The sequence below is a fragment of the Amblyomma americanum genome, chromosome 3 (assembly GCF_052857255.1).
Source record: "Amblyomma americanum isolate KBUSLIRL-KWMA chromosome 3, ASM5285725v1, whole genome shotgun sequence".
In the NCBI taxonomy this organism is placed as follows: domain Eukaryota; kingdom Metazoa; phylum Arthropoda; class Arachnida; order Ixodida; family Ixodidae; genus Amblyomma; species Amblyomma americanum.
The window spans coordinates 82942725-82967663 of record NC_135499.1 but is presented as its reverse complement, the minus strand read 5'-3'; the positions used below and the strand labels follow the sequence as shown (position 1 = coordinate 82967663).

The 24939-nt window shown below is 46.6% G+C and overlaps 1 protein-coding gene across 1 annotated transcript; it reads left to right on the top strand.

The window, feature by feature from the left end:
* The first annotated feature begins 5683 nt into the window (after nucleotides 1–5683).
* LOC144124703 (uncharacterized) lies at nucleotides 5684–9574 on the top strand. Its single transcript, XM_077657546.1, has 5 exons — nucleotides 5684–5859; nucleotides 7184–7335; nucleotides 7979–8046; nucleotides 8182–8262; nucleotides 9335–9574. The coding sequence occupies exons 1-5, from the start codon at nucleotides 5752–5754 to the stop codon at nucleotides 9475–9477; spliced, it is 552 nt and encodes a 183-aa protein (XP_077513672.1). The 5' UTR covers nucleotides 5684–5751; the 3' UTR covers nucleotides 9478–9574.
* The last annotated feature ends 15365 nt before the right edge of the window (nucleotides 9575–24939 follow it).

Here is a 24939-nt window from a genome sequence, read left to right as displayed (position 1 = left end):
AAGTGGTCCCTATGACCCCTAGGTTTTATTTGATACTGCTGCTGTCAGCTGATAAATGGTAATGGTGAATATAATTCCAATTCGCAGTAACATGTTTATCATGCTGCAAAGCGCTAAGGTATTTATACCTCTCCAGACGAGGGCACTGAAAAGCCAGTGCACCAAAGCATCTGCGTGAGAATATTTTGCCCACAGGCCTGGGTTTGTTGAACACCAGTCCATTTTACTCAAATCTATATTGCGATTTTTTTGTGCTTTCACAACTGGTTTTTCCGAGCATGTTTTTCAACTTCTGGACAGACTTTGAGGCATAAATACTGACCGAGCTCTTTTCCACTTTCTCATTGCACCTGTTATTCTGTCCTTGCTTTTGGAAACAAGGAAATTCACGTATACTGTTGGTGTTCCAGTGTCCGATAGGACCGCAGATGAGACCATTGCGCAAATGAAGGAGGCAGCAGCAAAATATATGATGGCGAAAGGTGTAAAGGGACTAACAGCTTTGCTGAACTTGCGGCGCTTTGATGTAATCTGGGGGTTTACTCCAGATTACAGGCACTGTGTTCTGTTAGGCGCGGCACGACAGTTCACGGAGCTTCGGTTGTCAAATCAAGGAGAAGAATGTTACATTGGTGATATTGCACTTACTGAAGTTTTGGAAAAAGAGCTTCGCAGTTTGAAACTTCCCCAGTGTTTTTCACAGTCTACAGCGTTCGCTCACAGTACGTAAGTACTGGAATGCGATGGAATGCAAGCAGTGGCTGCTGCTTTTCCCTTCCATTTTTAGGTGGATTTGAGGTCACAATTTCTTAGGCATTTTGACCTACTGGTAAGGGGAGTTTCGCTTCCACTCCAGAACATGGTCAGAAATGATAATGTTACCCACAGTACGCAATGTTTAGTTAAATTTGTTGTGGAGACACAATTTCTTTATGGAGAAAAAACGACGACAGTCAATATACACCCCCTTCATTTGCTCAAGAGTGTGGTGGCAGAGGGGCCACCCTGGGAATATTCATGTTTTGCCTTTGAGTCGAATATTGGACAACTGAAGGAACTGGCGACATCATAGAAGACTGTGCTACTGCAGATTGTTGAACTACTCATCATGGCCACTTCTTTGTACAACATAAAAGCGCTTGCTTGTACAGAGACGCACGAGATATTACGAAAGATTGGTGCCCTCAGCCAAAGCTTGTTGAGCCACTTGGCAAGCCGAGAGAGGCTTCTCAAGAAGTTTTGCAGAGCGTCGAAGGTCAGGTTGGTCATACTACATCCGGTCCTGTTCTGGAACATGACCGGGTTGTAGTGTCTCAGTATGTAGCGAGCAGTACAAAAGACCGTACATGAGAGAGTCCACTGCTGCAATGCTGGAATCTGGAGCCTGCATCAAAATCAAGCATATAATAATCAAGCATATAATACACTCGATGGCATCATTACTAAAGCTCTTAATAATACCGTAAATAATTCTACTGTAATCCTTGCTCACATATTCGAGCAATCATTGTATACTGCGGAATTACCGGATGGTTGGAAAATTGCAAAATGTTCCAATTTTTAATTCTGGTGATTGAATTAATGTCAGTAACTACAACGCCATATCTCTAATAAGCATCGCGTGCAAACTTCTGGAACAAGTCATCGCGTCTTGCATAGCGTGCTACCTGGAACACAATAACTTCCTCCCAAACCAACAAGGATTTAGGAAGGAATTTTCGTGTGATACGCAACTAAACGAATTCACCGACGAACTCTTTTCTAATATGGACGAAGGCTTTCAGACTGATTGCGTGTTCCTCGACTACTCTGATGCACTTGATCGCGTTTCACACTGCCGCCTAATAGCTAAACTGTCATCACTGCACTTACATTCTTTAGTTTTTTCATGAGTGCGTAATTTTCTCTCATTTCTCAAGCAGTTTACTGTCGCTGAAAAATACTCATCCCCTCGAACTGATGTACCTTCCGTTGTTCCCCAGGGCAGCGTCGTGAGTCCATTGCTGTTCTTAGTCTACATCAATAATCTGCCATTCAACATTTCTTCAACCATTTGCAATGAAGAAGACGAGAGTGCGTGACCATCGACGATGACGGAGATTCGGCCGGCCTCGGCGACTGTCTGCCACTTGCGTTGGAGAGCTGGAGCTCTCCAACGCGCGTGCCAACCCACTGCATAATATACCTAATAATTCGCTCACCCTCTGATCACCCTGAACTTCAGAAAAATTTAGATCAGATCACTATAACTGGGGAACGTCGTGAAGAAAGATGCTGAACGCTGATTAAGAGCAAAACTCTTTTACTGGCAAAAAGGAGCCTTTAGCTTTCGCATACTCAGATTAAACTCTGTTGCGCGCGCACCCTCATATAAGTACCTTGGCGTACACTTGACTTTCAATTTTTGCTGGAAAACCCACATAAAAAGTATCGCTGCCAAACCATCGCGTACTCTCTGCTATCTGGAACGCAATATTCGAGATGTCCCAATAACTGTTCGAAAACCAGCTTATGAGACATTTGTTCATCTCCAACTTGAATTCGCCTCATTCTCCTGGCCACCGAATGAAGCCTATTTAATACAGTCGCTCATACGCATTCAGAACGACGCGGCACGCTTTATAACCCGGAAATATGACCGACAAAGTAGTGTTAATGACCTGAAATCATCGCTTTCACCCCCGACCCTACAGGTACTTAGGTAGGTCGCTGTGATTTGCCTTTTTCATGAAATAATCCCTAGTCAGCGCATTCTATTACCCCCCCCCCCCTCTTGCCGGACTACATCGCACATCCCGGCGTCCTTATCACGACCTCAGTTTTAGGCGCATGTTGGGTAGAACCGCGGCTTTTAATTCATCAGCACTGCCTCGTGCCGTGAGCTACTGGAATGATTTTCCTGATCGCATTGCTAACATTGATGACCCAGCAGCCTTCAAATAGCGAGCACTGCAGTGGTTTTATTAGTTACGTAGTAAACTGTTTTATATTCTGTTAATCAACTTTTAGCCACCTTTGTTAGTTGTCACCTGTTGTATAGTGATGCATGATTTGCTTTTGTGTCCTTCTGTGTCCTTCGCTTCCTGTATGTGCGCCCTCACACAATACTTCTATTTGGAGCCTGTGGGTATTGTGAATAAATAAATAAATAAAAACTCTATGAACGAGTAATCCACCTGAGGCTTGAGAATTACATAGACGAAGACAACCTATTTCCTTCATGCATGCTGTGCTTCCGTAAAGGACTCTGTATCCAAGATGCCTTCCTCTGTATTAAAGAATAAGTCATAAATACATCCCCCAAAACGGCGAAAACCTCCTACTCGCACTAGACTTGAAATTAGCATACGACAATATTGGCCACAACACCGTATTACAAGAAAAAACAGTATCAACTGCGAGGAGAAAATCTTCAAGTACGTGAAGGCATTCCTGTCGGATCGCAACGCGACCATGGGAATTGGAGAGGTCCGGTCACCCAAGGTACCCATGCCCAACAAAGGCACGCCGCAGGGCTCTGTAGTCTCTCCAATGCTGTTGCAGATAGGAAGGCTCAACTTAGCCAAACGGCTCTTAACCCGCAAAGATATCGGCTTGACCATATGCGCGGACGACCTCACCATATGGGCTACACAGGGATCCTTGGCGCTGAAGGAAGAAGCTCTGAAAGCCGCTATAGGTATGGTCGAAGAATTTCCGGAAGAGAGCGGTCTTCATTGCTCCGCGGAGAAATCGCATTGCATAACAGACCCAGAGCTACGGCTCCTACACCGGTCATGAGTGTATTTTCCCCATAATTCAACTAAAGGCGATGGCTTGCTTGGGCGAGTTTTCGTTTGCGGTCTGTCGGCTTCTTCATTTGCACCAAGTTTTGTGACTGCGAAATGAATAAAATACAAAAAGGTGAAATTTCCTACGTGGTACCTATATTCTAAACCCCGAATTTTTTCCGTGAGAGAGCCTGTAAAACTCCTCGGTAGCATCAATCATTTGGGCTGCACGCAAGCGGTGATAGGCACTCTGCAAATTGATATGCAGGCGCAGAATATTTTTAGCACTTAACGGCAGTGCACGGAATGACATTTTGTTTTCTAATTACAGGGGCTGCGCTAACCAGGACACGCTAACTAGGACACACTAAAGAGGGCGCGCATACCTTGATCCAATTGCGCCGCCATAGCGAGCAGGTGTAGGAACTCTAGCAGAGGCTACGAAGCCTCGATGTTAGCGCCGCCGCTTTCATTTTGGATCCTCAATAGAGCTAGTACACCTGACTGCGTGCGTCCGAGACCTAGGGATCTAACAGGTGACAGATATTAGCACCACCCATCGAGTGTCTCTCGAAGCAGGCTCTAAGTATGTGCTCTCGTCTGCCTTCATTTCCAACTATTTTTCGCGCTGTGAAAATATCTCTGTTGAATAAAATGACGCCCTTCGATCCGTCAAACTCGCTAGGGAGTGAATGAAGTTAAGTCAAAGTTTTCAATTGTCATAACATGCAGGAGGAAGGAGGATTTTTCGATGAAAGTTGCAGCCACCATGACAGAGGCCGTATCGGACAAGCTTCTTTGTCTTGTGAGATTCTAATTCAGTTTATTGTAGTACTTCGAGTAAAAAATTCAAAAATATAAAGTGTCCCCTATTTTATGGCCCATTGTTATCATATAATAATAGTTGATAGGTAGCCAAATTGTTGAATTCTGAAGCCTGATTTGGGATGGGGCGAAAAAAAAAACAGTGCGCAACAATGGAGCACTGGATCTTGTCTCATCTTCCTTCGTCCTCTTGCAGGTGTGCTGTTTCAGCCTTGTGGGATCAAATATAACCGCAGGACTTTCGGTGTACAAGTAGTAAGCACGCGAAAATATGTGCAATAATATGTACCCAATATGAAGAAACGCAGGGCTTTGATTCTTATTTGCGGGATCGAATCACGATTCATTCAAGTCGACTCTATCGATTACCTTTCTTTAGGATTGCATTAATCTTTTGATATCACAGCTATTTTGGCCTCAGTATGAACCCTTTTTTTCACTTTTTCGTAGCGATGTCGTAAAAGCGTGTGCCCAACGTCGTGTTCAGTAACCGAGCGCGAAATGGCAACAGAACGCGGTTATCCTTCTCGATAGAAATTTCCTGCCACGTGCAGACCTTCTTTGCCACGGCAGCACATATTCGTGGTAAGGTCAGCTTCAGCTGTGTAGCAACAGAGCGGAACTGGTAGCATATTCTTTGCCGGAAGTTGTTGCTATCCCTTCCCAAATGCCGAAAAGGACCTGCGCACAATGTTAGTGTTTGACCTCCGGAATACGTAGCGAAAACAGTCTTACTTCTACTGTATTATGCCGTACAATCGAGAGGAGCTTTGACATTGAGAGCGGAAAATCCCCTTCCCACTGTGGGGAACCTATATCATACATGAAAGCGATAAAAAGAAATAGGAACCATTTTTCCAGTGCAGCTAGGCGCGTTTCTACCCATTTACCACAGAGTATCTTTCACCAAGGTAATGCACGTGCTAGCGCCCAAGGATTATGCGCACAAAAAATTTGCGGCACGTGGAAGCACTTGTTTCACGGAGAGCAAAGTGCTTTCTTTTTGTTTCTAAAGGGTTGCAGCAACGCCCACATATGCTGCCACAGCAAGATTTCTTATTGGACGAGGTGCACTTGTCAGACGGGCTTTATAAAGCACGCCAGCGAAGTCTGTAGGCAACAAACCTTTTGTCTGTGGAAATTACGTGCTGACAGAATGGCCGCTCATTCCATTTCCGTACACCTGCTTTTCCTTGCCTTGGTAGCCAGCGTCAGAGGCCAAATATGCGGCACGGCGGCGAACCAGCCATGCAACGCTACACAGGTAAGAAGAATTACACCATGCCTCAGAGTTTTAAGTTCATTTGAAAAGGCTGATGAAAGGTACGCAGAAAATAATTTCCTGGGGATAAGACAGATCATAATGACCTACATAGTTGAGCCCCGGTATGCGTTTTTATAGATCCTAATTTTTCTTCGCACACACTGGTTACATTACGAAGCCAAGAAGCTTCGGGAAATGCAGACTCAAGCTCAGGACAGTAAGGAGAGGAAGCTGAACTACAACGTCTTTTAAATTTAAATTTAAGTTAAAATGACAATGCTGAGCAAAAAAAGCGCTTGGTAAGCATTCAGAACGCGCATTTTGGGACCATTAGTCTCCTAATAAGGCACGTGTAATAATTTGAGGTTTGTCCCTCCGGCATGGTTTCTTCTATAGTAGCTTTTGTTGCTGGGCTAGTTGGATACGCATATTAAACTTGTAACATGAATATTCCACAAGATCAGCAACAAGCATTATGAATATTAAACATTTTTAACATAATATGTCTTAGGACAAGTTGTGGCTGACATAAACGACTCTAAGTGGCTGTTTGGTTAATGATCGCCCTGAAGAGTTCTTGTCTAAGCTCCAGTTTTGTTAGAACACAATAGAGACAGAATTGCGCTGTATATGAAGCGACGTTTACTTCAAGGAAGCATAGATTTGTTGCTCCGCACAGGTTCGCGTGCAAGAGTAACCGGTCACTTTGTTCTGTTTACTTTCCTGTGCAACTGGTGTCAGGCAAGCGTGTCAGGCTGCTGCCGAGAAAACTGAGCACATTTTTGGGGGCAGCAAATAAATGAGTCTTTTCACATATACCTGCTTCTTTTAAAATGAGGAGGAGGTCAATGTTAATTGCTCTGTCTGCAAAAAAAACTGCCTGTTATTCGAGTGCCGTAACGGTTTCGGCTGAAGGAAACTCGCCTGAAGTTATCTGGACGACACGAGGCACAATGCTGTGTTGGCCTAAATTCACACGTTGCCCTCGTAATCTTAATGCTATGAAGCCGAGTACTGGGCCACCTTGATTTGCCTACTTTCTCAGTTGTTCCATTGCTTGGCTGGCTTCCACTATGCTTCTAATTATGCAGCATCGGATTTTGTGAATATGCCGTGAAACTTTAGACAAGACTTCTTTTGAAACGCTATTTTGCACACTGCAAATCGCGTTGCATCGTTGTTCTTGGGCGATACTTTTCTGTTAATTCTCTGTTCACGGAGAGGTGCGAGTGGGTACTACTCGGCACCTCATACCGTTATCATCTTATAAGCGGCACGTTTGAAGCCAGTCAAAAAATGCGCATTTTACGCGGCGCGTCCACAGATTTTCTCTAGCTTCAATATGAGCTATCTGGCGGAATCTACATCCGAGACGAGCCAGGGTAACTGCACCTACCTGGTCCTACAGAGTCAACAAATTGACAACGGCCAGGCGAATTTCTTTCTTCTCACACGGTCCGAAGATGGAACACAAGTGTAAGAAGCGAGCCACTCCAACCTGCCATCGAAATTTGCTAAGTGACGCGAAAATTTAATAACGCGATGAGGCGCACAAATGGAGAGCTTAGTTCTGAAGGCAAATCGGCAAATCCGAAGCCATCGGGTTTTTTTGACAACGCTTCGCCTCGCCTGTTGAGCAAGAAAGTATAATAAAAATTTTACGGTCGATTTGCATAGTTAGACCAGATGATAACTGCGTGGGCTAGCGTGTCGGTTTTCACTTTGGTTTCGGGGGATGCACGGAATGCCGACTATAAGTGCTATCGCACTAAAATACGCATTTAACCCTGGAATTTGCCACCGACTTTGTACACTGGGTTCAAGATTACCTTTTAATAACTTAAGGAATTGTGGTCAACATAACTCCAAACGCTGATGTTGCAAATATAGTATTGCTGCCAGGCGGACCCAAACTCGGCAGATAACTGTGGCGTCAGTGTCAGACATAACTTTTTATTCGAAGAGTTCAGGTGCCTGAAATTGAAAATTGTGTCAGTAGAAAATTTCAGCTTTATGCCGAGGAGACTCCACATATGCCGAAAATGCATTTAGTGTTTTGGATGGCCTCCCAAAGAAATCGTAAATTTCTACCAGTTGCATTAATATAAACTCATTGCAGGACTTCAGACATCGAGACTGCAACTTTAACTGAGAGCTCAGATGTCATCACCGTCGTCTTCGCTAGTGGTAAGTTCAGCACTATATCTTTAAGGCTCCCGAAAAAGCAACATCTAGTTGGAAAAGAAATGTTTCGAAGGACATTTTACAGCACTAGTAACGGCGAGACTGATATCAGCATGCGGTTTCCCTTTTTTTCAAAAGATCCTGACACCACTTACGAAGTGGATCTGCCCTTCGCCAACTACTCAGCATGCTTCGTAACTCGCTTCAGTGGAGCCATAGGTAAGAGCCGCGCTTCATATTGCTGCTCTACAGAGCACACCATTTTTCAGTACTTTATAGTTGGCGCCCCATTTGTTATGACAAGTGCTGCTACCCTAGTAAAAAAAAATATTATGCAATAACCCCATACAGCTGTGTCATACGAATACCTTAGAATTATCCAAGACATGTCATACAAATATCATTCGTCTTTTCTTACAAAGTTATTCCTTTTTCATGAAAATTTCATACGTGTGAAAGCGCGAAGAAGGTTATTGCATCATACAACTTTTTTTCAATGCCAAATTTGTGTTGCTTGTGTCTACGGAAAAATCTTAGCCGAATTGCGGCATAGATTTTTTTTTAAACCACCCATGTCAAAAACCCCTGATGCGGTTTTTATTACCTCTTGGTGAAAAGGGCTTCGGAAGTTTTAAATTGTAAAGAGTAAAAAGAAGTTAAATGCGCCTTCGCGACTAAGTGTAAATGAACCACAACAATAAGGAATTTCGTTCTGGGTCAGCTAACGAGCACCTTTGGTTGCGAAACGGTCGGTGCATTGTCAAGTATCATGACGTTTGGTAGATCCAAAGCATTTTATGCTTGTAACCCGTATTATGAGGTTTCAACTTAAATCGCGAGGAGGCAGGTCCTGTTGAGAACGCATTGCTGTTTTTTTTTTGTGTTCGTTAACAGAAAGTTACCATGCGTGACCCTAAAGAGAAAGAAAGACGCCCTTCTCCGTTATGATAAGTTTCGTTCTCTGAATATTTGAGCATAGATACAATCCTTGGAGTCCACATTTTGCTCGCCCGTCAGACCATTTCCTCTTACCTCTTCTTCTGTTGCCGGTCGTGGGTTTACTTAACTTCATACATTGCTACGACCTGGAGGTTTGTGCTTGGCCTGACATGGCGTGAAGTTGAATCTACAGTCGTCTGTTCTGCTCAGCGTGAACGATTGGCTCCTCACGCGGCATACTTCTGGTGTCGAAATTCAAAAAAAAAATGTTCTCATATTTGTATATGATGGTGTAAGTCCGAACAGGCTGAGAAATTCGCCTAGGATACGTGCAATGGCTCTTTGCTCGCAGGCTGCCGTCTCTGGGTGTACGAAGGCACGGCGCCGGAAACGGTTGAAGCCTGCAAGGAAGGCCACGTCCAGGCCTGCGGTGAACCCGTCTACAGCACGTACAACGATACTCTGTGTGCTAGCGGACCGACAGGATCGGCGTAGGATTCGGTGTACCTTTTGCTTCTGCTTACAGCAGCTTGTGCCCCGCGACTGGTCTGCGTAATTTAACCTGCGCAAATAAATGGTTTTGGCAATTCAACGCAGAGGATTTCTTATACCCCTGTCACACTTTCGTTTCGAAGGACCTCGAAGCGATAGTCTATCGACTCAGCGTTGCTACACGGGCGCTTGCGGCGGCCATCGAGTCGACGGAGTAGCGCAGAACTGCATCGAGATCTCAAGGGCCATCGAGCGGCGGCTGTGTGCACTCTATGACGCGGAGCGCTAGCAGCAACGCGCAGAGGGATGAAATCACAGCTGTCTAATATTTGGAATATATTAAAGGGTCGTGTATACAACTTTTTTTCCAGTAAAAGAGAGGCCGGGATACATAACGCTGCTGGGCTTGTTTTGAGATAGCTAGGTCACGTCTCCTTCGTTTTTGTTGTCCCCATCTTTCTTGGCTAGTATAGCTGCAAAATATGCACCAAGCAGCCTGCAGCAATTTTTTAGCAGGGCACTGCTGCATGTATAATGCCATTGCTGGGAGCGATAAAAAAAAACGTGTTTCCTCAAAACGCCATGAATGCTAAACAACTTGCCAAGAACAGCTAAATTTTAGGGGTTGATAATATTTCCGTCGCGGTTAAACGTTTTGTTTCCAACCTTTTCAGGATAAAAAAAAACTTGTATGCTTATTACCTGCATGCATTCAAATTTGTTTGCGGGGATGGTGGCGCCACCGCGACTTGGTGTGAGTTTAGGGGATCTCTCGAGGTTTAGTTTCTGGGGGTTTAACGTCCCAACGCGGCTCAGCCTATGATGTACGCCGTAGTGTAGGGCTCCAAAAATTTCCACCATCTGGGGTTCTTTAATGTGTACTGACATCACACAGTACACGGGCCTCTACAATTTCGCCTCCATCGAAATTGACCGCCGTGACCGGGATCGAACCCGCGTCTTTCGGGCGGCCAGCAGCTGAGCGCCTTAACTACTCAGCCACAGCGGCGGCCAGGCACCTCTCGGGGGTAATTGTGTTTGCTACATAGCAATGGCACAACACCTTCCAGTTTGAGAGCGGTTCAGATTCTCGAGGACTCTCAACTCAATAGCCTTTCAATGTTCCCCTTTGACGGGTTAATGATTTAGCGGCTGAGAGTACATTTTAAAGGCTTGTCACGTAATTTCGCTTCGTACAAGCACATTGATGGATCTGGAACCGAATAAGAGCACTAGGATAAAGAGGATACCAAAAAATGTTTACTTTGAATGAGTTAGGTTAGTAAAAACTAGAAATATCGTTTTAGTAGACAACATATGAATCTATTCGTGTGTTACACGAGCCTCTGATAGCTTAACGACAGTCTCGGCTCTGGCAGTCTTCATGACATAGGCACTGGAAGAGGGTCCCTGCACAGCTGCCTCCCTCGCCGCACGATCACGTTCGACTTGGCACTTGCAATATTAGAGGACATTCTACGTCCGCTGCGATGAACAGGACCGCCTCGGGTGAGCACTCTTAATGTTAGACTGCACGCCGCCTAAGTACACTGCAAAGTAGAAAGCTGGAGAGCCGCTCAGGTAATTGACAAGCGTTCGTCCTGTCTGTTCCTTCTTTGTCCGTGTTCGTGTTCTTTTAGCGCTTGAGAAAAGTGACGAACGTGCATCAACTACAAGGTGTTTGTCTGGGCTAGTCGGTACATGGTACTAAGTAAAGGCACAGCGCATGAAGGACGGTACAAAGATAGAGACAAACAAACGCGCTGACAAAGTCAGCGCTGTGTTTGTTTCTTTTTTAGTCCCGTCCTTCGTGCGCTGTGCCTTCACTTAGTGCACCAACTAGCCCGATCCGCCACTCCTCTGAACGTCAAAGATGCCTCATACATCTGTCACAGTGTCGCTTTGAAGGCCCTCGAACCGATAGTTTATCGACTCAGAAGCCATTTGATCGCTGTTACACGGCACCTGCGGAGGACATGGAGACAAGAGAGCAGCGCGGAACTCTCGAGATCTTGTGGGCCATCGAGCAGTGGCTGCGTGCACTCTGGTTACAATAATAATTTCCTGTTCACCAGCGCCGCACTAAAAAAAATACATTACCCTGCGCTTTCTTTGGCTTCAGTAACTGTTGGCTTTGTTCTTACGTAAGTTGTTACAAGCCGCTCATTTATCTATTGTCGTGTGCTACAAGGCCCTGCTTGGAGCTCTGAATTGTGATTGTGGAGTAACAAATGTGACTTTGATTAGGTATAGCTTCAGAATTTTGATTAGACAAGGTTCAGAAACTGATGAAAAGCATATCTTCTATTTTTGATATTGATCTTCGAGGTAGCAGTGTAGAAAATCTCGCCTTTTTCCGCAATGTGTCACCGGCAAAACATGAAATTTTCAGTGCTTTGCGCCCAAAAAACGAAGGACGAATAACCGAGAAAACACGCGCCACAAGCGCTAACTGCCGTTTGGCCTATTCCACAGACAAGCATAGGGAACCCTGCATATGCCTGTCCTGGAAATAGATTAGTCGGAATTTCGCACCTATATTGTGTGTCTCGGTTCTTCTTCATTCGTGTTATCTGCGATGCATGATTATGTCATGGACCAACCATTCGCCCAAGTATCCGTACATAGCCGGCAACGTCATTTCTACTGCGCAGCTCTCTGAGCTAGTGACATACCACACTTTGTTTCTGGTCTTCTCGGCGTCTTCAAATTCTCCGCCAAGAGTGCCGCAGAAAGCATTAAAAACGCAAGCAAAAACTACATAATGCCAACCTTCTCAGCAGTGCTTGACAGGCAAAACAAAAGGAACACTGTGATAGTGGAAACGCATCACGTGACATTTCAAGACTATATCCTAGAATTTATTCATTATAAATTATTACCTTCAATGCTGTCTATGCAGTCAATTTTAGATTTCACCTTATTTTCGAGATTAGTAAAGCAGAAAAATCAAAGAATCAAAGTGCAAGCACCTCACACTGAGCCGCTCGGCATTAAATAACTTCGTACATTCAACCAGCATTGGTAATTAACAAAAGTCTGTGAAATATAGATAAAGTGTGTACATCTTTGAACTGGAATTACGGAGTTCATAATTTTCGGGGCTATGCTGCCTATTTAGGAAGACTGTCGTTTTCATACTGCATTGCTAAAATTCTCAAAAAGACAACACTATTTAACGTCTTTCCCTAAAGTAACGAAGCATCGCGGTTTGTTTCTTAGCAGCGTAGCGCAGAACTTACGGATTCTCTTAAGCTCGACATCTCTGTAAGAACGAGAGCCGCAGGCCTCACCTTTCGAGACCTTTTCGTGGTTAGGTGCGCCGCACGGGCTCCACTACACGGCTGAGAAGAAAACCTGCTTGCCTGATTATTTTTGTCCAAAACGGAACTCATCGTGGGCAGTGTTTGTTTTCGACAAGTGTGATTTTTTCAAAAGGTGGTGTAAAACAGCATCTTTCCCCTTTAATCTTCTGAAGGGCTTTTTTCTGGCGTACTTATGCCGAATTAAAGAAATTACCAGTCAGTTGAATATAAAATCTTCTTCTGAACTCAGAAGCTCACAAAAGTACTGCGACGCGGAAGACGTTTTCTACAATCAAGGCGCACAATTTAAATGTCGAGTTTATTCTAAAGGCACAAGGATGCATCATCGCAGATGGTTCTGCTAAAATCGGTACACTACTTCACAGGTGGAGCCTTTCAGCACCTTATTTCCGCTTAAAAACATAGTTAGCTCCTAGGATCTTTTCGTGTCAACTGGTGCACATTCCTCATTCCAAATTGGCATTTTTAGGAACACTAGGGAAGAAGCGAAAGCCTGAGTTGAATGCGTTAACATTAAAGCATTGAGGCACTCAGGCTATTGCAAAAAATTCATGAAATCGAAATCAGGGCTGCCCTGGCGCAATGGTCATAACAGTTATTTTCGCGGACTTACCGCTTATGAGCCTAGAACAATGGCGCGTGTTCTAAAGATGCTGACAAGAACGAGCAAGAAAAACTTTTCCCCAAAGCGTGTTGCAGCCGATTTGTGTAGTAGGTTACCAGTCACGGTCTTTGGGCACTATGGGTACAACGGCTGCGAGGTCTCTACGTGGCTATGGACGCCACAAAATTAACCAGCAGCGGCACACAGCGCAGTTTCCAGGGCACTTAACACACGCTGGCATTAAAGCCACAGGAGTCGGATATGCTACAACGGGGATGCGCGACAGAGAGGGCGCGACTGCCTGGACGAGGAGGGTACGAAGGCAGAGAGGCTTTGTGTCCTTTCGTAGTGTTCCTTTCTACAGCGAACCGTCCTCTACCGACCAAGGAAATTTGCCGGTCGTCGTCGTCGTCAGCAAAAAGCCCGAGGAATGTAAAAGTATCCAACAACATAGAAATGGTATATCATACTGATGATAAAGGAGTCGTCATAAAAAATATAAAACAAAAATAAACAAACAAATAATAAGAACATAAAAGAAAAATACTGCATAAAAATCGTACATCATACAGATCATAAAGCAGTCGTAATATACAAAATTATGACAAAAAAAATAAATCCATAAAAAATAAAAACAAGGCTTCCGCGTCGTCTTTACGAGCGGGACGCGACAGCGTGTTGCAGCGTTGCCAAGGAGTGCACGGAACGCCATCGTCCGTTCTGCTCGACACCATGCCTCATGGACAATTTAAGAAAAGGAAATGGCGGCTGTCGCACATATCATGGTGGACACACGACGAGCGCCGTACTGCAAGGTAAATGATATTACAATTAATTTTAGGGGAAGGAAATGAAGCCTGTCTCGCATATCTCGGTGGACACCCAAACCGCACCGTAAGGGAAGGAATATTTCCCACGCGCGGTGCCGAGAACTACGCGTTCCGGTAAACGTTAGGTTTGGTGGTGGTGGTGAAAAGTATTTATTTAGCTATATATACAGCTGCTTCGAATGGAGTTGACGTCATTCGAAGCCGTCGTGTGATGTGAAAACCGCATAATCTACAATAACTGCACCTGCAAACAATGCGAAGGACGTTCCTTCTCCCTGTGTGTGTTTCCAGGTAAAGAGTTCGGTTGGGGCTTTCGTCTCGTAAGCAAAAAACTCCAAGCTAAAACTTGAATGCAAACAAAGGAGTTTTGCTGTCCAACCCTCTTCACAGCGTGGATTGGCGCCACATTTTTGTGTTTTTACTAACTTGTTTATTTACCCTACATATGTACTTGTCGCTCCTTTGTATTTTGTCAATAAAATGAGTTAAAAATAGGACGGCGACCGATGAATCTATCCGGTGGGATTGAGTGAGAATGAGTTGATTGCATGAAATTTCATGGCTCGATTGCCTTTTAGTTTTCGCGCATGGAATTATCGTTAATGTGAGCCGTCAATTCGCGTTTGAAATTTGCGTTTGTATCCGTCGTTCAGATTCGCTTTTGAAATTCTCATTTGTATCTGACGTCGAAATCACGTACATGCACATACTGCCACCTAGCATAGCCAGGTGCCGCATAGATTACCTGGAAGACAGTTATGATTATGATGTAGATAGCGCCAAAAACATGGCCCTAGGTAGGAGTAAGACACAATATGAGCGCTATTTCGCACCTAAAACCTTAATGGAAAGTTGCTTATGTGCCATAAATCCGAACACAACATAACACAACACAACTTTAATGGATAAACACATTACATATACCCCTCTAGTGAAAGTAAATCAAAAGAAACAAGCATGATAACATCAAGAAAAGCGTAACACGCGATACATCACACGGGGCTGCTGAGTAATATGATATATGGTGCAAAAGCAGGAAACTTCATAGTCACAATCACGAACAGCGCCAACCAAAAACAAAAACACAAAAACTCATAAAGGAGGGTAGGGACGGAAGAAATTAGTTGCATATGTGCAGTCTAGAGGTGTACCAGTTCTTTTTCTGTTAACGAAATCGACGTTGCGCTTATGCATGTATTTCCCTGTCTTGAAATATAAAAAGCCTCCGGTATCACGTGCTGAAGTCGTACTTTATGATTTAAAAAAATTTCAACTTGCGCATAAAAGTGATTACACTTTTTATTACACAATGGCTTACATTTTGGCACACAATCCGGCTTACAGCCTTTACATCACCGACAATGGTCAATTAAATGCGAGGACTGCGACCGTGAGAACGATTTTTCTCAGATTCAACTAGCCAAACTTTCTATCTTACTTCTGGAAGACGACGATGTAGCGCTCACGCTGTAGCGCATCGGCCGCCATTGCTGCCTCATCTTGCCTGGTGCCAGATATTAAAGCTCCCTTCGTCATCAACTACGTTACAGTGTCGTGGAGGTGCATTGTGCACATTAGCCCATCCAAAGAACCGCTTCATGCCCCGGAACATTGCTTCATTCGGACGATAGAGAGACTGCCTCCGGATCTTGGACCATTTGAGGGCGTCATGGCACCAGCCGCTTTTACTCCTCTGGAAACAACGGGCGCCACGCCAGCCCACCACAACTTGTGGACTGCACGGGATCCTAAGGCATTCTGTCGGACCTTTTCGAGGTTGTGGAGGACTAGCTCCTTCACTTCGAACGCATAGCGGCGGTTTAACTAGTGGGACGACGCAGCCAAATTCCGCAACATTTACTTCGGCCTTGAGGATGGCCCTCGCCGCTCGTTTGAAAACTGAGAATAATTTTAACCTCGTGGAGCGATTCCGTCGTCGTCTGCTGGAGCCCTACACTAGCGCGGATCGCCGCGAACGAGCTGAGCGTGCACTCCAATCCCGCATCCAGCCGCCTAGTGAAAGGCTGCGCAGGGACGTCGAGGCGCATGACATGCCTGCGTTAGAAATTCCCCCCCATCGGAAGACGGATACGAGAAGCACGGAAGGATGATCGTTTCTCTCCGTAACTCCGCAAACCTCAGATTTCCAAATTTTCGTTTCTGTCTTCGTACTGGTGTGCCTGGTTCTTTTTACAGACGTACGTACTGCCCTCGTCAAATACCCCCTCATTCATCTGCTGCTAAATACCGCGTTTGGCGTTAACACAACGCGGCACGTCTCGGACATCCCTTGTCTAAGCATGGACCACGCAGCTTCTTGCACACACATCTGCACGGCGCTCAGCATCATGATTCATGCCCAGCTGTTTCAACGCTTTCCTTAAGACGGTGTTGAGATGGCTACCAAAGTGCGGCAGGCAGCCAGAATCAATGCAGGGGTCACCGAGGCGCCCAAAAATCAATTTGTCCACGTTATACTAACGTACTCGCAGGCGATCTTTGACGCACCTATTGGTTCTGCTAGTGTAGTTGGCATCACAGCTTAATGGAACTGAGTCAACTCGTACAGCGATGGCCATGAACTGCAACGCTTGTCTCTCTGCTAAATAGCCTGACGATATCGCAAAGCCTAGAAGGCTCGCTATAGGGGTGGAGAACACTACGTTCACGCTGGTGCGCTACACCATTCATTTTAGGTGGTGGGAAGAATTGTCCATATAGACAAGCACAGATCTGTAACGTAATAAAGGTGCGGAGGCACTGCTGTCGCCCTCTGGGATGATTTAGAGTGAAAATAGTATTGGGTTAACGCCCATAGAAATACATGTAAACAAAAGTATTGGAAGTATTTTGTTCAATTCACAGTCGGTCTTTTAATTCTGGAGAACAGTCTGCGATGAGCAGTAAATTAATCCTGGAACAGATTGTGGAAGTATGAAACATCATGTAAAATGTGATGCTTTTTTAAAACGCCACGCTACATGAGCGCGGTGCTGATTTCCGGCTGGGGGTGCGGGGTGGCAGCGCGGCCCATAGAAGCGCATGCAAGCAAAACTTTGATAACTACTGTTGTCGTTTCGTAGAGTACCCATGCAGGCGACTATCGAAATCAAGAGGAAGAATTGTGCTTGGGCAGGGCATGTAATGCGCAGCAAATATAACCGCCGATCCTTAAGGGTAACGGACTGGATTCCAAGAGAAGGCAAGCGTAGCAGGGGGTGGCAGAAGGTTAGGTAGGCGGATGAGATGAGGAAGTTTACGGGGATACGGTGGCTGCAGCTGGCAAAGGAGACGGTTAATTGGACAGACATGGGAGAGGCCTTTGGCCTGCAGTGGGTATAGACGGCTGATGGTGATGATGAATTCTTCAAAGAAGAGTGTGACCATGTATGTCACGTCATTTCGAAGCTATCTTTTTAAATCAGACGATAAATGTGTGTTGTGAATTTTGACGTAACCCCCAAAAGGCGTTCTACCCACTGGATGTTCCCAGAAACGCGCAAGCTTCTGGTGCAGTGTGACTTCGATGTAGCGCACGCTACATTCCCAGGCAAATACTGCGGTTCAAGCAATATCAAGGTTAGCAGTAAAGGCAGTCCTCAAGCCGCAAGAAAAACGAACCACGCACTGCAAACGACTAACATCGTGATTGCAAAGATAGGTGGCATTGGTCTACGCTCGAACCGGAAGTGGCCAGGAGAATCGTCTGCACCGCCGTCTGCTACAGCGCGTGGATTTCTCTCGTACGTTTGCCATGACGTTTGAGAACTAATTTTTCACGTAATAGGATGTTGAGTTTGAAAATGTATTAGACTTCTAGTCAGTCTAGTTTCAATGATTGCATTAGTAAGGAAATGTAGCGCCCGCGGCAGCATTTTGGACCACACGAAAAGCTTGCGCGATGCGAATAGAGCCTTTAGAGCGAATAGAGCGAATAGAGAGCCTTTTGAGGGCATGTCTGTTTCCACAACCCACATTTATCGTGGCATTTTAAAAGAGTTAGCTTTTTAATGACGTAGAATACTCTCTCATATTCATGGGTACGCTGTGAAATGAGAAAATATTTCTGAAATGAGTGTTTACATGTGTTTCAATGGGCCGCGCTCCCGTTCCATACCTCGAGCTGGAAACCACACTATCGCGCACATATCGAGGTGTTTCAAAAAGGCATCGCCTTCGAAATGATGTCTCATACTTTGAAAATATGTTTTAGGCTACAATTGGTGATTTTGCGCAAAGGATTGGCATCATAGATGCATAATGAAATAAGAAAACTGCTTAAAATTTGTGTGCATTCATGTATGCCTACTGGCGCTGACACTGCTTTTCATTGCCCCTTGGCCCCGGCGTCCGCGAGTGCCCTCTATGTTTGCAAACACGTGTAGGTCTTTAAGGAATGTACCATCTTGCTTTCTGTTTTCTGGAAGGAGGGCCGTTCGACGGATCCTTACATGCGAGCTGATTCTTTAACTTAATTTTCATGTTCTCTGCTGCGGGTTTTAAAACATGGGGAAGGAAACCGGCGGCGATGAATTGCTCAACATGTTGGCTGAAGCTGGAGTTCAGGAGTGGATGCAGGATCTGCCGAGGGCACTCAGAAATCACCTCGTGATAATGGTTCTTTTCACTATGTTGAAGTCCGCTTACCGAATGTTACGATAGAACCGGTTTCGCCTCTCCTGACTCGTGAGCACAGAAATTACGGAAGCAACAAAAAATGAAGCTTTGATGAAGATTCAGAGCCTTAAAGGAATTCATGGGTCACCTCTGCGAGTGCGAAGGAGCCTCTCAAAACCTCTTGTACGATGGTTATGCTTGTCTGGAAAGGTTCACGTGCATGACCCAAAAAGACAAGAAACTCACCGCTGTACATAAAAGCGTTTTTAACTGCTCGGAAGGCTTAGCAATAGGAGACGGGGGGTCTTTACACGCGAAAAACAGGTCACTCAGAAAAGAGGAAATGCAGGACCCAATATATATTCCACTTCTCTAAACCCATCCGGAGCGAAGACGTGAAAACGAAGGCAAAAGTTTCGTTAACTCGCCATCAAACAATTGCTCTTAAAAGGCAGAACGCCGTGGGCTTCATTGGCCTCTTCAATGGTAAAAGTAATTATAACAAGTAATACTAAAGCGCTCATGGTCTTATCCTCCTATTCGATCCTATCTCTTGAAAACAGTCAAAAAGACGGATAGGCGCTGGGTTTGATCCTCGACAAACCACATCACCTACAAAAAGCTCTTGCTGAAATGTCGGTCAGACACTTGGAGGACATGTCAATTTTTGAAATTAATGTCGCAACGACTTTGTGTCAAATTTCATTTTCAGGCTCGGTAACACGAAGCAGATAACCCAGCTGTGAAGGACATTGTCATCCCACAGAATGCGCTCTTTTTCAGCCTGGGATTGAGCAAGGCGATCGAACTTAAGCTCGGTGCACAGCTCCTTAGTACTCCCATTGAATCACACAAAAAGAAACGGTGCAGCAACGGGAACCCCAACGTAAATAACACTCCCTCCGCTGTCGGCAAAAGAACACAAGAGAAATCTCGCTATCTTATGCGGAAGCCATCAGTAGAGTGGCGCGGGGTTGTATACCGAGCTCCCAAGCACTTTGCTCTTTAAAGTCGGCCCCGCAATGCAGCTGCGTGTGTCATTATCATCATAGGCATGACTAAGCCCACTGCAATTCTCTCCAATGTATTTCCAATTAACCATGTCGTTTTCCAGCTGCGGGCAGCGTATCCCCGCAAACTTCTTAATCTCATCTGCCCACGCAACTTTCTGCCGCCCCCTGCTACGCTTGCGTTCTCTTGGAATCCACTTCGTTACCCTTAAGGACTAAGGTTATCTTGCCTTCGCATTACATAGTCTGCCCAAGCCTGTTTTTCCCCCTTGGTTTCGACTAAGATGTCATTAACGAATGCTTGTTCCCTCACCCACTCTGCCCGCTTCCTGTTTCTTAACGCTGCGTCTGTCCTTTTTCTTTCCATAACTCGCTGCCTTGTCCTTAAGCTGAACCGTTCTCGTTAGCCTATACGTTTCTGTAGCATAGGTGGTGACAGTTAAGATACACCTGTTGTATACTTCTTCCTTGAGGGATATTGAAAAAGTGTCATTCGGGATCTCAGAGAACCTGCCATATGCGTTGTATCCCATTCTTATGCTTCTACTTATTTACCTGTCAAGATTCCGGATCAGCGGTCACTACCTCCCTTAAGTAGATGTATTCCTTTACCCCTTCCAGCACGTCGGTACCAATTCCGAACTGCTGTTTCCTTGCGATAACAGTACTTCGGTCTTCTGCATGTTATTTTTAGATTCACTGTCCTGTTCTGCCTGTTTAGCTAATTGATCATGCTTTGCAGCTCATCTCCTGAGTGACTTAGAAAGGCAACGTAATCTACGAATCGAAGATTACTTAGATATGCTCCTTTTACTCTTGTCCCCAACTCTACCCAATCCAGGCCTTGGTAAATCTCCTGTAAAGAGGCGGCTAATAGAATTAGCGACATGTTGTCTCCCTGCCTGACAACATTCCTTATTGAAACTTTATTGCTTACTTTATGGAGAACTATGGGAGCTGTTTTTCATATAAGACTTTACACCTGATCTCACACTCACTATCTGACTGCTCCTTTCTTTCGTTCCTTTCGTTTCTGCGTGTGTACCCTCCGGCGACCCAGGCGCCCATGCGGAGCGGGGAAGGTGGTTGAGCGAGATCCTCTGGTTAGCATCTTCCGGCATTTATAGAGCCCTTCACATGTTGGGTCGAACAAAACAAACTTACGAAGAACGCGTTTTTATCCCTGTCTTTAGATTACGCTTTTTTTTAGTTGTTTTAATTTAGTTCTCGCACCTGCGCCTACACATATCCTGAAATTGGTTGAGCTCCAAACAGGAAACTAATGCTAGAATCGGCACGAACTTTGTGACAACCCCTCATCACCCCCTCACTCGCACCCTCCCGTCCCCACCTCTGCCCGCCCTCACCATCGCCCTCAAATTTTTTTGTGCACTACTCCTCCTTCACGCTCACCACGTAAGGCTGAGGGAGGAATATAGCACGGCCTCATGAAGGCAAGCGCTAGTGAGGGTGCCAATGTCTGGTCAAAGGTCCTTCTAAAGGAAATTGACAAACGTCTTCTAGGGTGTGGAGCCCCGAAAAGAACCTAAAAACCGGATCTGCCACATATGTAGTGTACTATTTACCTCCCCCCATGTCTTTCTTCTGTCCCCTCACCTCTTTTATTTCATTTCTCCCACCTGCCTGCTATCCTTTATTTCCGCTGCCCCAGCTCAGGTGCCGCCGCACGTTATGGCAGATGCCGGGGCTAGCAAAAATCTTTTACCTTCCTTTTATGTTATTTTAAATAAACCACTACCACCACCACACACGTTGTGGGATACACTGGTATCCCCTCCTCGTCCCCCGCGCCAGCGGCGATCGTCACTTACAAGGGCGCGCTGGCCACCAGGAATGTGGAGAGAAGGCACCCCTGCGACTCTGCTCATTTCCGCCCCAGCACTGACGTGACGTCACGGCAGCGCGCTGCCTTCTGCGGGGAGGGTAGCACGCCTTAGCTTGACGGCAATGATTTGCTGCCAGGGAGGCAATGAGCGAGGAGATAAAAGGGGGGAACGCGCGATGGGAAGGGACTCTCGCTGCCCCACGGACCTCTTTCGCTGCCCGCCGGCCCCCGAACACCAACGCCAGATGACGTCAACGACCTGGTGAGCTGCTGTACATCTATTTTACGGATAGAAGATTCTTCCGCAGTGTGCTTTACCTCGCGTTAGGATAATAAACTATTTCCTAGCGTGCCCTGCCATTGCCTATTTCGTCCAAACCTGCCGTGGCTGCGACTTTGCGCCACGGGTTGGGGAAACGTGTTGCGTACTCGAATAACGCCTGCGTGTAGCTGACACGGAAGCTCGCCTTCCCCGCCGGCTGGACGCAGAGCGACCCCATATCATGTCGCCCGAACGTGGGGCGAACTAGGCAATCGAGGAGTGACCTTTGTTGGAGCGAACGACTGCCGTCGCCCTAACAAAGGATGGCAGCCGACAGGAGTGACTTGCAGTCTTTGTTTATGCTGTCAGAGCCAGCGGCACATAACCAGGGCTCCCTACTTGACGTGCCGTTGGAAAGATTTGAATTTGTGAATCTTGGGCGTTCCACGCGGAATAGCCGAGGAACTTCCTCTGACGCGTAGGTAGGACTCAGGCCTGGCATGGGGGGGCTCCACATCAGGCGCCTCGCCGCTCCGCGGCGCGAACAATGAGGCACCTAGGCCTCATAATTCGACGCCATCAGCGGCTGCGCCTATCTCCGGGGGCGTTAGTCCGCAATCATCCGAGGTGCTCTTGCAGAACGCAATGCAGGTTATGCAGAGTCTAGCGGGTATTTTGCAAAACAATTTGCAAGCCCCGGCCTAGTCACCACGTGTTAAGGCGGAACCGCATGGCGCGATTTCAGGCGCGATTGACGCGCGGATGGTGGGACGCGCGCGTCATTTTGACGCGTGCCCAGTATGATACGTCACGAAATTGCGCCGCCGCGTGCTCCTACTCGGAGTAGAAAAAAACGCCTCACGCGGCGCGTCCGCCAATCAGAGTTCAGGTGAGCCACGTAGCATTTGGTCACGTGGCATTTTGGGTTTTTGGTTTTTCCACCAGATGGCCTTGCTGTCAGCGCATCTCGACGGAACCTCTTTGGTGCAATTTTTTTTTCTCGGCTGAACTTGCGCGTGCGTCAAAGAAAACACGTGCTACCGTGATTTCGTTCGCGAATCGTGTTCACCTGAAATGGACAAAGCAACCTTCAACTAGGCCCTAATAACTTAAGTGGAGAAGCGTCGCGTCCTGTGGGACGTACGCGACCGCAACTACAAAAACAACATGAAACGTGGCCAGGCTTGGCGAGCTATACAACAGATGCCCTCAGCGTAGACGGTATGTACCAAATCTGAATCTGTGCACACGTGATGAGGTTGCCCTGCTTGTTCTATGTACATTCGCCTCGACAAGCGTGTGAACTTGGCATGTTTACCCGCCGTTTTCATATTTATCTCGCTGGCAGAGAGCATGCCGCCGCGACGCGAAAGCGCCGCTCCCTTTTTTCGTTCGGGTGCTCGCGCGTCGGCGGCAACGCGGGCGTTCGCCGCGCGTCGCGTTCTTCGCTCGCGGAAAACGCGCCATGCGGTTCCAGCTTTAGGATAGACTTGCCTACCTACACGGGGTACCACGACAGTACGGGAGCAAACGAGTACCTCGACCGTCTGCTGCATTATCAGCAAGTGACAGGAATCGCAGACGCCAAAATGCTCGCGCGTGTTGTGCCTGTTTCTTTGACGCAGCAAGCGGCCCGCTGGTACCGACTAGCCGGCAACCGAGCGAGGAAAATGGAGGAGTTTTGCTCAAGCTTCCGCGACGAATTCCTTCCCGCAAACTATGAGTGGCGTTTGAGGAGAGAGCTGGAGCTCTGAACCCAGCACTCCGACGAGTCTCTTGTTGAATTCCAATGGCAGATCGAGAGCGCTCCGCCGGAACACAAACTGAGCGCGTAGTTCAGGCGGAGATCACTCCCTCCCATTTTGCCAATGGAATGCATGCGCTCCAGCGGGGGCACTTCAGCGCAAGAATAGCTCGAAGTTCCGGCAACATGGCGGCGCCCATCGAAGCGAGGCCTCTCGCTTCACCAGCGATTCGTTATTGCCGCCACTCTGTCTCTCACGTTCACGGCAAACAAAAAGCGCACGAAGCTTTCGCTTCGTGTGATGATGCCCGCACCACAAAATACTAGTGATGAAACGCGCCAAATTTTCAGATTGCTTCCTTATTTACAGAGCTGCTAGGCTTAGAGAGTACGCGTCGTCTGACGTCAGAAAGCGCGGGAGGTTCAAACAAGTCAACGATTTCGGTCTAAAAAGCGGTCACAAAGAATTGACCGCGATGGAATTGACATCCTGTTAAGAAAATTTTTTGTTTTAACTTGTGCGGACGCGAACAAAAAGAAAAATAATTACATTTGGGACAATTAAATTAAAAAAAAGTCAAAAATACTGCTTGTACGTTGCCCGGATCACCGCGTAGCGACGACAGGAAGGCAGCGGCCGGTCGTGACCGGAAGCAGACGCGGGAAATTAAAACGTCGCGTGGGGTTCCGGTCAAATCTGCCGATTTCGGCGGAGCAAATATCGCTGCTCCACGGAGCGATCCGGGATCGACGTCTGATCCCGATCTGGCATTGGAACAGACAACTCGCACTCCCATTTTGCCATTGGAATACGATTGCTCCCAACAGAGCAGAAAAACTTGATCCGGATCTGCCATTGGAATTCAACATCTGTTAGAGTACGTCCGAGCGATGGACGAACTTTATCGCCTCGCTGACCCTCGCACCACGAACACGGAGAAAGTGGAGCGTGTCACGAGACAAGCACGCCCGACTTTCACGGCCTACCTGAGAGGAGTCAGGTTCAGAGATTTGGATGAGCTGGCTGCTGAGGCGAAGCGCATTCAGGGAGACATCCTCTCTGCGCGAGCGTATCGGCCGCCCCCAGCCGCATCACTGTCACTTGAGCCGCGCTGCGCGTGGAATGGCAGCTCAGCGCGCAACCCCTCCAGAGCTGAAGCGTGAGCACGGTTTGCTGACGAGCGTGTCCCAAGGGGTTGGGAGTTGTCCGACTGCGCTTTGGACTC

What these genes read in the sequence shown, in the direction of transcription:
- LOC144124703 (XM_077657546.1), top strand. Translation starts at nt 5,752, where the DNA reads ATGGCCGCTCATTCCATTTCCGTACACCTGCTTTTCCTTGCCTTGGTA. An exon ending in AGCCATGCAACGCTACACAG is followed by an intron (nt 5,860 to 7,183) that starts GTAAGAAGAATT and finishes GCGCGTCCACAG; the next exon opens with ATTTTCTCTAGCTTCAATAT. An exon ending in TCGCTTCAGTGGAGCCATAG is followed by an intron (nt 8,263 to 9,334) that starts GTAAGAGCCGCG and finishes CTTTGCTCGCAG; the next exon opens with GCTGCCGTCTCTGGGTGTAC.